Source organism: Myotis yumanensis, unplaced genomic scaffold (genome assembly GCF_028538775.1).
Source record: "Myotis yumanensis isolate MYYU_CA2020_CCGP unplaced genomic scaffold, mMyoYum1.0.hap1 SCAF_1, whole genome shotgun sequence".
NCBI lineage: Eukaryota > Metazoa > Chordata > Mammalia > Chiroptera > Vespertilionidae > Myotis > Myotis yumanensis.
Window position 1 is genome coordinate 136,031,703 of NW_027223752.1, and position 14,424 is coordinate 136,046,126.

General features: G+C 47.5%; 1 protein-coding gene across 1 annotated transcript in view; it reads left to right on the top strand.

Moving 5' to 3' along the window:
• Positions 1–5,129, top strand: part of LOC139016085 (cyclin-Y-like protein 1) — a 40,409-nt gene extending 35,280 nt beyond the window's left edge. The window contains exons 8-10 of the mRNA XM_070423720.1: positions 524–690; positions 3,708–3,873; positions 5,019–5,129. Coding sequence (XP_070279821.1) covers positions 524–690; positions 3,708–3,873; positions 5,019–5,129 — 444 coding nt within the window. The remainder of the gene's footprint in view (positions 1–523; positions 691–3,707; positions 3,874–5,018) is intronic.
• The last annotated feature ends 9,295 nt before the right edge of the window (positions 5,130–14,424 follow it).

A 14,424-nucleotide genomic window follows, 5' to 3' on the forward strand; every position in this document is an offset into this window, starting at 1 on the left:
GTGCGTGTGTGTTTCTTACAAAGGCACTAAGTCCAGGAATACCTGACAGTTGTAGAGACCTGCCTCAGACACACCTGTTTGCACTGCCTGTCCTGCTGCACCACACAGCAGCCACTGGGGGGACTCTCTTTAAAAAAATTTTTAATCCTCACCAGAGGATATTTTATCCATTGATTTTCAGAGAAAGTAGAAAAGAAAGGGGAGGAGAGGAGAAATAGAGAGAGAATCATCAGTATGAGAGAGAGACATCTATTGATTGCCTCCCGCATGAGTCCTGACAGGGGCCAAGAGTGGAACCAGCGACTCTTTGGTGAGCAGGCTGGAAATTCACATGGGAAAGTAGGCAGTAGAAGTGTCTGATTTGCAACTGTTTCTTGGCCTCTGGCTTTGGCTGGCCAAGCAGTCTCTCTAGAAGCTATGAATAAAAGGCATGTCAAAAACTGATGAAATCTATCATTCCTGAAAGTTCTTATCACAGCACTTAAACTGAACTAGAATCAAAAACCAGTGTTCTACTTTGCAGGTTTACATAGAAAGACTTTTATCTTATGCTGAAATCGACATTTGCCCATCTAACTGGAAACGCATTGTTTTGGGAGCGATTATTCTGACCTACAAGTATCTGCACGATGAGGCTATGTGGAATTTTCACTTCTTCTCATTGCTAAGGGGCATTACAATCAAGAACTTGTGAGTTGGCAAGATTTTGATGAAGTTTCAAACCATTTTCGAATACCTTATTTGCCCCCATAAAGTTTACAAAATAAGAAATATTTTGAAAGGTTCCATTGTGCAGAGGACTGAACTAGGCATAAAATTACATACATTTTTCTATCCATATTTGCTTTGACATTTCATACTCCTCATTAATTAGTATGTCTTCATGTGTTATTATTGTAATAATCTGTGTGATAATTTGGTATATTTCTCTGGTAGCAAAGTTTGTAGAAGCTCAGATTCAAAAACAACAGTAATGTAAATACCTTCAGGCCTTTCTTAACGCTTTCCACCAGTTCAGGTCTTTTATTCCCCCGTTTTCAAAATTTCATTTATTTTCAATAAGACTTTACATTCAATATCTATATATAAAGAGAAACCTAAGCGACCGGCTGCCCAGCCAGTAGTTATGATGTGCACTGGCGACCTGGGCAGATGCTCAACACAGGAGTGAAACCATTGGAATGGGAACATGGAACAGACTGATGAATCTCAGAGAGAATGGGGGAGTGGGAAGTGCGGGAAGAGATTAACCAAAGATCTTATATGCATACTAGAGGCCCAGTGCACAGATTCGTGCACCAGTGGGGTCCCTCGGCCTGGCCTGCAGGGATCAGGCCGAAACTGGCTCTCTGACATCCCCTGAGGGGTCCCGGGTTGTGCAAGAACACAAATCTGTGCACCGGGATTCTAGTTATTTCATATTAGTCTCAGGTGTACAGCATAATGGTTAGAAAATCATGTGCTTTGCGAAGTGTTTTCCCCAGTATTTTTAGTACTGACCTGACACCATGCGTAGTTATTGCAGTATTATTGACTCTCTTTCCCATGGTGTAATTTATATCCCCATAACTGCATTGTAATTGCCAGTCTGTACTTCTCAATTTCTTCACCTTCTTCACCCAGCGCCCCCAAACCTCTTCTCCTCTGGCAACCATCAAAATGTTCCCTTTACCTCTGAGTCTGCTTCTGTTTTGTTTGTTCATTTATATTGCTTTTTAGTGAAATCATATGTTATTTGTATTTCTCTGACTGACTTATTTCACTAACATTATACCCTCTAGGTCAAACTATTCTCTCACAAATGGCAGGAATTCATTCTTTTTTATGGATGAGTCATAATATTCCACTGCTTTTTTATCCACTCATCAGTTAATGGGCACTTGAGTTGCTTCTACAGCTTAAGGATTATGAATAATACTGCAGTGAATATAGGGTGCATATATCCTCTCAATTAGTGCCCTGGTTTTCTTCAGATATATACCAGGGGTAGAATCACTGAGTAATAGGCAGTTCAATTTTTAATTTTTGAGGAACTTCCATACTATTTCCCACAGTGTCTGCACCAATATACCGTGCCACCAAAAGTGCACGAGGGTTCCCTTTTCTCCACATCCTTGTCAGCACTTGCTGTTTGTTGATGATAGCCATTCTGACAGGTGTGAGGATATCTCATTGTGGTTTTAATTTGCATATCACTGATGATCAGTGATGTTAAGCATCTTTTCTTATCTATCAGCCATCGGTATGCTCTCTTTGGATAAGTGTCTTTTCAGGTCCTCTGTCCATTTTTTAATTAGATTGTTCATATTTTTGGTATTGAGCTGTATATGTTTTTTATAAGGTGTTGCGTTATATATGTTTTTTATAAATTTTGAATATTAAACCCCCTATTAGATATACCAATGTCACATATGTTTTCCCATCAGTGGGTTGTCTTTTTATTTTGTTGCTGTTTTCTTTTGCTATACTAAAACTATTAGTTTGATATAGTCCCATTCCTTTATTTTTTCTTTTATTTTGCTTGCTCAGGGTAATCTATCAGCAAAGCACTAAGAGAAATATTCCAGATTTTAGTGCCTATGTTTTCTTCTAGGAGTTTTATGGTTTTGACACTTACATTTAGGTTAACAATCCATTTTGAGTCTATTCTTGTATATGGTGTAAGAAGTGGTCTAGCTTCAATGTTTGAATGTATCTGTTCAATTTACCCAACATCATTTATTGAATAGACTGTCTTCATACCATTGAATGAAGTCTCCTCTTTTGTCAAATAGTAATTAAACATATAGGTGTGGGGTTATTTCTGGGCTTTCAATTTTGTTTCATTGATCTATGTTTGTTTTCATGCTAGTACCATGCTGTTTTGATGACTATAACCCTGTAGTGGAGGTTGATATCAGGTAGTGTGATACCTCCAGCCTCATTTGTTTTTCTCTCAACTGCTGTGACGAATTGTCCAGGGTCTTTTGTGGGTATGTATAAAACTCTGGATTAGTTGTTCTACTTCTGTAAAAGATGGCATTGGCATCTTGATAGGAATTTGGTTGAAAGAGATTATTTGAGGTGGTATGGACATTTTAAAGGTGTTAATGCTTCCTGTCCATGAGCATTGTACATGCTTCCATTGATTTGTCTCTTCCTCAGTTTGTTTTTTGGTGTCTGATAATTTTCCAAGAGTTTTCCCCTCAAAGATAAGAGTGGTGGTTCTGAATGGATCCATTTGTTGCTGTGGTGATGTGCCCAGTCCTTTTGTTGGCACATCTCTATTTTACTAATCCTCTTCCTGCTATCAGCCTGGTAAAATGTCTGCAAGTTCTTCAGGGCTAAGAAACAGCATACATCATTCCTTTCATCTGAGCACTAGAGTGGAGCCCTGAGAGTGAGCAAGAAGAAGAAACCTACAGCTGCACTAATGGGACTCTGATAATTGAGCCCCTAGTCAACAGCTGTTGTGCACAAGAGACATAACCTCCTTCCCTTTGTCCCAAACTCAAAGTCCTTCCCCTTGTCCCAAACTCAAAGGGGACCACAAATGGTTGAGCCTTGTTTGCCTGGTTGAACATTAGTGTATTAGCCCAGCTGGGTAGCCTTTATTTAATTCAAAACTAAACTCAGAGCCAACCTACTATCTTAGAATGACAATATTGAAGAGAACCATGTTGACTAAAATTGCCCTGTGGTGGTTTTGTGTTTTCCTTCTTCCCCAGAAATGAGTTGGAAAGGCAATACATATGTCTACTGCGGTTTCGTCTGTACGTTTCTACCAGTGTCTATGCCCAATACTATTTTGACCTTCGGTCCTTAGCAAGTGACCATGGATTGTTGCGTATTGCATTGTCTCCTCTTCGAAAAGAAAGAGCACTGAACCTAGAGGTAAAGCTGTGGAATCACAAAGTGGGGTTTTCTGTCAGACTCAAAAACCAGTATCTGTGCATAAATCATATTATGTAGAGACTAGGAAAATGAAAAGCTGTTTTAAACTAACACATTGAATAAGACTTATTAACTCTCTCACATCATATTAGCAGTATTTTTATGGTGTATATAAGAATCCTACATTATAAAAATTACCTTTTCTGTGACCACGATTCAGAATAATTTAAATCCATTTTAAACTTTGATGGTTTTTTTTGAAACTGTATTCTATTTTATAACCATACATGAATAATTTCCTACAATTGTATCATTAATCATATCTACAACCATATTCTACTTATCACTCTTAACTCAGTTTGCAAATTCATGTCTTTTCTGTATAGATCACAGTTCAGTACCTTCAGTTTGTTAGACAAAAGTAACCTGAGAGACTGATACTTAGATTGTAGAATATGTACTTCAAACACTGGGTGTAGAAAGTATATGGGTTTTTAATGGCAATTGTAAAGGATGTGCGACAAAATAATATTTATGGCTTATGAATTCTGGGGAGTATACAACAAAATTATAACTAAAATGGACAGTTTTTGTGGTACTTAATAGTCCTTTAGAGTGCGTCTGCCTTAATGTGCAAGTGAAATAGTACCTTGATGGTGCATCAGTCACTAGACCTTTCGAGCTTTCAGTAAAATACAGCACATGCCTGCCTCATTAAAATTTCCTTAGAGTAAACGCTAGCTAATGAAGATTGGATAGAATGTAAATAGCTGAGTAAACAATAACATTTCCCAACTGTATATTTATTATATTTAAGGAACCAAGTGTACAGACAACAGATGATCCTGTTGTTAGGAAGACTGTCACACCTTTGACATCTTGAAAAAACTCAAACTAAAAAAAAATACTGAGTTCCCCTTTGCTCTGTCAATCTAATCAGAGTCCCTAAACTACTTAACTTCGTGGATGAACATAAAATAGGATCCCAAGGACCATGCAGTGTATACGCCAGCTCTCCGAAGAGGCAATGAGTATAATCCATATAAAGAAGTGGGACTGTGTGGCTATCAGTGATGCTTTCTCTGTGAAAGCTGCAGCTCCTTTATTTTGAATGTACCTGTGTTCTATCTCATGTTTACCCGTAGGCCATTTCCAGATATTGTGAAAACAAAAACCTGTGCAGGGTGGCCACAAAAAAATCTGGCAGCTGTGCTAACCTTACTGATGTGCAGCGTGGCCATGCCATCTTATCTTAAGGAGGAATGAGGGCTGTGACATGGTGAGCACCTCATCTGCAAGGACTGGAGAAGAATCACTGCTTCTGCTCCAATCCCAGATAAGTTCTTTTCTTTTAAGGGAGACAGGGGTGGCGGGGAGGGGGAGGTTGACATAATGAGTATCTCACCTACCAAAACAAGGACTGTTGAAGTATAATATTCCCTATTCTGGCAAGTTTAGTATTTCCTCTTAAAAATAAGTGAAAGGTTTTAACCTGATGAGGATCTTTTTTAGCCTATGCTTCATTTATGATCCTTAGTATTTTTCATTTCCCTTTGATTATTTTTATTACTAGAGGATATTACATTTGTTTAATTTTGTTTTCATTTTTGGATACAAAGGAAATGTCTCTCTTAAACTTTTAACAATTTCTAGTTAACCTGCCACTTGACGTTTTCTTTTCAGCTTTGGTCCTCTCACTTAGTAAGTTTAAAGTACCTATTTCTGTATACTAGTATAGTTTCAAATGCTTTAATGTTTACTTTAATAACGTGGAAAATGGATTATTTTACAGTAGAAAATTCCTTAAATATTTATATTGCTTCCTAGAGCAAAATGGCTACTTTTTTAATATATATATTATGTGCTGTTTCCTTTCCTCCGGAACCTTTTGGACATTGTTACCATATATGAATTACTTTAAAATAATTTTAATTATGAGTTTTCATTTTAGTTTTTCTGACTTTGAAGATTTCTCTTTCTTTTTAATTGATGTCAGAGGGAAAGGAAGGGAGAAGGAAAGGGAAAGGGAGAGAAACATGGATATGTGAGAAATATCTACCAGTTGCCTCCCATCCAGTGTCTGAGACTGGGGATCAAACCTGGCACCTGGGTATTTGCCCTGACTGGTCACTGAATCCTGGACCCTTTGGTGCCTGGGAAGACACTCCAATCCACTGAGCCATCTAGCCTGGGTGAAGATTTCTCTTTCAAAGAAATTAAATAACAACTATTCTCATTATAAAAATCATATATTTTGTGCTCTTTAGACTTTGAAAATTCTTGTGTAACTGGCCTTAAAACTGCCCCAATGAACTAGTGAAGTGTAGATTTCTGGTGGTACAGACGCTGGATACAAAGGTTGGCTGTTCTGTATTACTTTCCAGGACCGCCTTGCTAGCAGGTATTTCCAAGGGCTTACATTGAGTAAGTGACTTACTCTACCTATAATGCATGCCATTAGCTATCATGTCTAGAAGTTGGTTTTAAAGAAATTAGACAACCAGTATCTAGAAAATAAAATTTCATTGTTTGTGATCTACATCTTGCTTTCCCTGTAGGACTGTCTGTGTTGCACTATTGCCTTTTTGAGTTAAAATGTGTCCGTGATGTCAGCATTTTCTCTCCTAACTCTGCAGTTACAATGGCGAATTCAAAAAACACATTAGCAAGGAAGAATTTTACAAATTTGAACACTTCCATGATGTTTCTTCTTGAGTCTTTGCAAGCATAACCTTTCAAAAAATTTAACATGTTTAGAGTTGATAATACAGTTGAAAGAAGTGAGTAGAAAATATTCACTAGGCTAGGATGTGAGTCAAAAGGGTCATTAAGTTGAGTTTAAATATTTTCCAGGTTTTACTGGGTTGCATGTAGGCATATTTAATATTTCATTAAAGTTATCAGAATGTTGGCAGGAATAGTTGAAGTAATTAAAATTTATTGTAAAGATTAGGTGCTTAAAGCCAGTCTCTATATTAAAAAGTAAGGAAATAGTAAGATCTTTTATTGTAACTTTCTTTATTAGTGTCTTAGTATATACTGTATACTTACTGTGTACAGTGATGTAAGTTCCACAGTGATAGATTAAAAGGCTTCATAATACATTAAGTTTGCTACTTCAGTAACTAATTTAGGTGGGCATACTACACTGAATTCCCATTTGAAAAATATAGTTTCGTACTTTTTCAGTTTACTTTGCCTCATTTTTAAAGTGAACATGAATAAAATGAGATTTTAAATTTTTTATATCGTGATATACATTTGAAAAGTTTTGTTAACTGAAAATATGAGAATTTATCTTACATGTCAACATGTGATCATGATTTAAAAGCCGGGCCGAGTGCAATGTGGCACCCCAGGACCGAGGAGCTGCCTTGCCTGCAGCCGTGATCTTGATCCTGACCTCGATCTGAAAGCAGGACCACAGGCAAGGCAGCACTCCAGGACTCAAGGCGGCCCGTGATCTAGATCATGATCAGAAGGCCGGCCACAGGCACGGTGGCACCCTGGGACACAAGAGCCTCCTTGCCTGTGGCACATGATCATGATCGTGATCAGAAAGCCAGGCCTCAGGCACGGCTGCACACCAGGACCCAGGAGCCACTGTGCCTCTGGCCCGAGATTGAGATCAGGAAGGTGGACCACAAGCAAGGCGTTACCCCGGAACCCAGGAGATGCCTTGCTTGCGGCTCGTGATTGTGATTTGAAAGCCGGGCCACAGGTAAGGTGGCACACCAGGACCCAGGATCCACCTTGCATGCAGCTCATGTTCGTGATCATGATCGTGATCATTATTGGAAAACCAGGTCTCAGGCAAGGCGACTGCCGGGACCCATGAGGCTCCTGAAATGCGAACGGTGATCGTGATGTGAAAACCGGGCCGCAGGCAAGGGGTCTGCAGGAGACCCAGGAGCCACCTTGCCTGTGGTTTGTGATTGAGATCGGAAAGCAGGACCACAGGCAAGGTGGCACACCTGGACCCAGTAGCCGTCTTGCCTTTAGCCCATTATCGAGATTTAAAAGCCAGAACTGCAGGCAAGGCAGCACTAAAGGACTCAAGGAGGCCCGGTGATCATGATCAGGATCAGAGGGCCAGCCGAAGGCACAGCAGCACACCGGGACCCAGGAGCCACGTTGCCTGTGGCCTATGATCATGATCGTGATTAGAAAGCCCGGTCTCAGGCAAGGTGGCACCCCAGCTCCCCGGAACCGCCTAGCCTGTGGCCCATGATCGTGATCATGATAGAAAGGATAGGCCTCCCGCAAGGCGGCGGCTCGGGACCCATAATCCTCCTTGCCTGCATCCTGTGATCAATTTTGGAAAGCCAGGCCCCAGGCAAGGGGTCCCCCGGAGATCCAGGAGCCACCTTGCCTATGGCTTGTGATCATGACTGAGATCGGAAAGAAGGTCCGGAGGCAAGGCGGCCTCTGGGCACCAAGGAGCCACTGAGCCTGTGGCCCGAGATAGAGATTGGAAAGCTGGACCGCAGGCAAGGCAGCACCCCAGGAAACAAGCCGGCCCATGATCATGTGATAAAGCTGGGTTGAGTACAAGGCGACACCCCAAGACCTAGAAGCCACCTTGCCTGCAGCCCGTGATCATGATCATAATCGTGATCTGAAAGGAAGGATACAGGCAAGGCAGAAACCCAGGACACAGGAGCCGCCTTGCCTGTAGCCCATGATCATGATTGTAATTGGAAAGCGCGGCTGCAGGCAAGGGGGCACCCTGGTCCCTGGAGCCACTGTGCCTGCGGCCCATGATCATGATTTGAAAGCCGGACCACAGGCCAGGCTGCACCCCGGGACCCAGGAGCTGCTTTGTCTGCAGCCATGATCGTGATCTGAAAAAAGGACCACAGGCAAGGGGGCAACCCAGGACCCATCAGCCAACTTGCCTGTGGCCGGTCATCATGATCATGATTGGAAAGCTGGGCCGCAGGTTAGGCAGCAACCCAGGATGCAGAAGCCACCTTGCCTGCAGCCCATGATCGTGATCGTGATTGGAAAACAAGGCCGCAGGCAAGGCAGCACCCTGGGTCCCAGGGCCCGCCTGGCCTGCATTCCATGATTGAGATCAGAAAGCCAGACCATAGGCAAGGTAGCACCCCGGACCCAGAGGCTGCCTTGCATGCGTAGTGTGATTGTGATGGTGATGGTGATCGTGATCTGAAAGAAGGACCACAGGTAAGGCAGCACCCCAGGACCCAGAAGCCAACTTGCCTGCGGCCCGTGATTGTGATCGTGATCATGATCGTGATCTTTATCCTGATCCTGATCAGAAATCAAGGCTGCAGGCAAGGAAGCACCCTGGGTCCGAGGAGCCGCCTTGCCTGTGGCCCATGATCATGATCGTGATCAGAAAGCCCGGTCTCAGGCATTGTGGCACTCGGGTCCCAGGAGCCGCTTTGCCTGCATCCAGTAATTGAGATGGGAAAGCCGGACCACAGGCAAGGTCGCACCCTGGGACGCATTAGCCGGCTAGCCTGTGGCCCATGATTGTGATTTAGAAGCCGGGCTTCAGGCAAGGGGGCACCCCCCTACCCAGGAGCCGCTATGCCTGCGGCCTGTGATTGAGATTGGAATGCACAACCACAGGCAAGGTGGAACCAGGGACCCAGGAGCTGCCTTGCCTGCAGCTCCTGATAGTGATTTGAAAGCCAGGTCGCAGACAAGGGGTGCCCTGCAGACCAAAGAGCCACCTTGCCTGTGGCTTGTGATTAAGATCAAGATTGGAAAGGAGGACCTCAGGCAAGGCAGCTCCTGGGCACAAGGGTGCCACCCTGCCTGTGGCCCGTGATTGAAATCGGAAAGCAGGACCACAGGCAAGGTGGCAACCCGAGACCAAGGAGCTGCCTGCCTGCAGCCGTGATCATGATTGTGATCCTGATCCTGATTGTGATCTGAAAGCAGAACCACAGGCAAGGTGGCACCCAAGGACCCATCAGCCATCTTGCCTGTGGCCTGTGATTATGATCATGATTGGAAAGCAGGGCCACAAGCTAGTCAGCAACCCAGGACCCAGAAGCCACATTGCCTGGGGCCTGAGATATTGATCGTGACCTCGATCATGATTGTGATCGTGATCATGAACCAAAAGCATAACTGCAGGCAAGGCAGCACTCCGGGAACCCAGAAACTGCCTTGCCTGCAACAGTGATACAGATCATGATTTTGATCTGAAAGCAGGACCACAATCGAGGCGGAACCATTGGACCCTGGATCCGCCTTGCCTGTGGCCTGTGATCATTATTGTGATCATGATTGGAAAGTAATGCCCCAGGCAAGGAATTATCCTGGGTCCTCGGAGCCCCCTTGCCTGCATCAGGTGATTGAGATCAGAAAGCGGGACCACAGGCAAGGTGGCACCCCAGGGAAAGGGGCCGACTTGCCTGCGGCCTGTGATTGTGATCTTGATCAAAAAGTAAGGCCTCAGGCAAGGTGGCACCCCGGGTCCCAGGAGCTGCCTTGCCTGTTGCCCATGATGGTGATTTGAAAGGCGGGCCAAAGGCAAGGCGGAAACCCGGGACTAAGGAGGTGCCTTACCTGCAGCCATGATCGTGATAGTAATTGGAAATTAAGGCCACAGGCAGGGCAGCAACATGTGTCCCAGAGCTGCCTTGCCTGCTTCCTGTGATTGAGATCAGAAAGCCAGACCACAGCCAAAGTGGCACACTGGGACCAAGAAGCCACCTTGCCTGAGGACTGAGATCGTGATTTGAAAGACAGGCCACAGGCAAGGCAGCACCTCGAGACTTATAAGCCGCTTTCCCTGCAGCCATGATCATGATCTTGAGCTTCATCAGAAAGCAGGACCACAGGCACAGCGGCACCCCAGGACACATCAGCCACCTTGCCTGTGGCCCGTGATCATGATCATGATCAGAAAGCAGAACCGAAGGTCAGGCAGAACCCTGGGTCCCAGGAACGCCTTGCCTGTGGCCCATGATCATGATTTGAAAGCCAGACCACAGGCAAGGTGTCACCCCGGGAAAAATGGGCTGCATTGCCTGCGACCTTTGATCGTGATCTTGATTGGAAAGTAAGGCCTCAGGCAAGGCAGCACCCTGGGTCCCAGGAGACGCCTTGCCTGTGGTCCATGATCGTGATTTGAAAGCCGGACCATAGAAAAGGCAGCACCCCGGGACCGAGGAGCTCCCTTGCCTGAAGCCGTGACAGAGATGATGATCCTGATTTAAAAGCAGGACCACAGGCAAGGGGGCACCCAGGGGCAGAAAGGGGACCGTGATCGTGATCATGCTCTGACCTATGGCCTCAGGCATTGCAGCACACCTGGAAACACGAGCCCACTTGCCTCTGGCCCATTATTATGATCATGATCTGAAAGCCTGGCCTCAGGCATGGGGGCACCCCGGGTCCCAGGAACCACCTTGCCTGTGGCCCATGATTGTGATATAGAAGCCAAGCTTCAGGCAAGGGGGCACCCCATGACCCAGGAGCCTCTGTGCCTGCGGAACGTGATTGAGATCGGAAAGCTGGACCACAGGCAAGGTGGCAATCCGGTTCCCAGGAGCCGCCATGCCTGTGGCCCACGACGTGATTTGAAAGCCGGACCATAGGATAGGTGGCACCCCGGGACAAAGGTGCCGCCTTAACTGCGGCCCGTGATTGAGATAGGAAAGCTGGAATAGAGGCAAGGTGGCACCCCGGGTCCCGAGAGCCATCTAGCCTGTGGCCCATGATGGTGATTGGAATGACGGACCACAGGCAAGGTAGCAACCCGGCACCCTGGAGGTACCTTGCCTTCAGCCATGATCATGATCTTTATCATGATCTGAAAGCAGGACCACAGGCACGGCGGCACCCCAGGACCCAATAGCCAATTTGCCTGTGGCCCATGATCATGATCATAATCAGAAAGCTGAGCTGAAGGTCAGGCAGAACCCTGGGTCCCAGGGGCCGCCTTGCCTGCGGCCCGTGATCATGATTTGAAAGCCGGACCACAGGCAGGTGGCACCCCGGGACAAAGGGGCCGCCTTGCCTGGGGCCTGTGATCGTGATCTTGATTGGAAAGTAAGGCCTCAGGCAAGGCAACACCCTGGTTCCCAGGAGCCGCCTTGCCTGCGTCCCCTGTTTGAGATAGGAAAGCCGGACCACAGGCAACGTGGCACCCGGGGTACCAGGAGCCGCCTTGCCTGTGGCCCTTGATGGTTATTTCAAAGCCAGACCACAGACAAGGCTGTACCGCGGGACCCAGGATCTGCAGTGCCTGCAGCCATTTTCGAGTTCATGAGCGTGATTTAAAAGCAGGACCACAGGCAAGGGGTCAGCCAGGGACACAAGGGAACCCGTGATCTTGATCATGCTCAGAGGGCCGGCCTCAGTCACTGCGCCACACCCGGACCCAGGAACAGCCTCGCCTCTAGCCCATTATCATGATCGTGATCTGAAAGCCTGGCCTCAGGCATGGGGCACCCCAGGTCCCAGGAGCTACCTTGCCTGTGGCCCATGATTGTGATTTAGATGCCAGGCTTCAGGCATGGGGGCACGCCACGACCCAGGAGCCGCTGTGCCTGCAGCCCGTGATTGAGATTGGAATGGACGACCACAGGCAAGGCGGAACTCCGGGACCCAGGAGCTGCCTTGCCTGCAGCCCCTGATAGTGATTTGAAAGCCAGGTCGCAGACAAGGGGTGCCCCACAGACCAAAGAGCCACCTTGCCTGTGGATTGTGATTAAGATCGAGATCAGAAAGGAGGAACACAAGCAAGTCAACTCATGGGCGCGAGGGTGCCACCCTGCCTGTGGCCCGTGATTGAGATCGGAAAGCCGGACCACCGGAAAGGTGGCAATCCGGGTCCCAGGAGCCGCCTTGCCTATGGTCCACGATCGTGATTTGAAAGCCGGACCATAGGGTAGGTGGCACCCCGGGACAAAGGTGCAGCCTTAACTGCGGCCCGTGTTTGAGATAGGAAAGCTGGAATAGAGGCAAGGTGGTACCCCGGGTCCCGAGAGACGTCTAGGCTGTGGCCCATGATGGTGATTTGAATGACGGACCACAGGCAAGGTGGCAACCCGGCACCCAGGAGGTGCCTTGCCTGCTGCCATGATGGTGATCTTGATCATGATCTGAAAGTAGGACCACAGGCACGGCGGCACCCCAGGACCCACCATCCAACTTGCCTGTGGCCCATGATCATGATCATGCTCAGAAAGCTGAGCTGAAGGTCAGGCAGAACCCTGGGTCCCAGGAGCCGCCTTGCCTGAGGCCCATGATCATGATTTGAAAGCCGGACCACAGGCAAGGTGGCACCCCGGGACAAAGGGGCCGCCTTGCCTGGGGCCTGTGATCGTGATCTTGATTGGAAAGTAAGGCCTCAGGCAAGGCAACACCCTGGTTCCCAGGAGCCGCCTTGCCTGCGTCCCGTGTTTGAGATAGGAAAGCCGGACCACAGGCAACGTGGCACCCGGGGGTACCAGGAGCCGCCTTGCCTGTGGCCATTGATGGTTATTTGAAAGCCAGTCCACAGACAAGGCGGCACCCCGGGACCCAGGAGCTGCTGTGCCTGCAGCCGTGATCGAGATCATGATCGTGATTTAAAAGCAGGACCGCAGGCTAGGGAGCACCCAGGGACACAAGGGAGCCCGTGATCATGATCATGCTCAGAGGGCCGGCCTCAGGCACTGCGCCACACCGAGACCCAGGAGCTGCCTTGCTTCTGGCCCATGATCATGATCGTGATCTGAAAGCCTGGCCTCAGGCATGGGGGCACCCCTGATCCCAGGAGCCGCCTTGCCTGTGGCCCATGATTGTGATTTAGAAGCCGGGCTTCTGCCAAGGAGGCACCCCAGGACCCAGGAGCCGCTGTGCCTGCAGCCCGTGATTGAGATTGGAATGCATGACCACAGGCAAGGCGGAACCCTGGGACCCATGAGCTGCCTTACCTGCAGCCCCTGATAGTGATTTGTAAGCCGGGTCGCAGACAAGGGGTGCCCCAAAGACCAAGGAGCAACCTTACCTGTGGCTTTTGATTAAGATCAAAATCAGAAAGGAGGACTGAAGGCAAGTCAGCCCCTGGGCATAAAGGTGCCACAGTGCCTGTGGCCCATGACTGAGATCAGAAAGCAGGACGACAGGCAAGGTGGCACCCCGGGACAAATGTGCCGCCTTGCCTGCGGCCAGTGATTGTGATCATGATCAGAAAGTAAGGCCTCAGGCAAGGTAACAACCAGGGTCCCAGGAGCCGCCTTGCATTTGTCCCGTGATTGAGATAGGAAAGCCGGACCACAAGCAAGGTGGCACCCCGGGTCCTGGGAGCCGCTTTGCCTGTGGCCCATGATGGTGATTTGAAAGCCGGACCACAGGCAAGGTGGCATCCCGGGATCCAGGAGGTTCCTGGCCTGCAGCCATGATGGTAATCTTGATCAGGATCTGAAAGCAGGACCACAGGTACGGCGGCACCCCAGGACCCATCAGCCTTCTTGCCTGTGGACCCTGATCATGATCATGATCAGAAAGCTGAGCTGAATGTCAGGCAGAAACCTGGGTCCCAGGAGCCGCCTAGCCTGTGGCCCATGATCGTGATTTGAA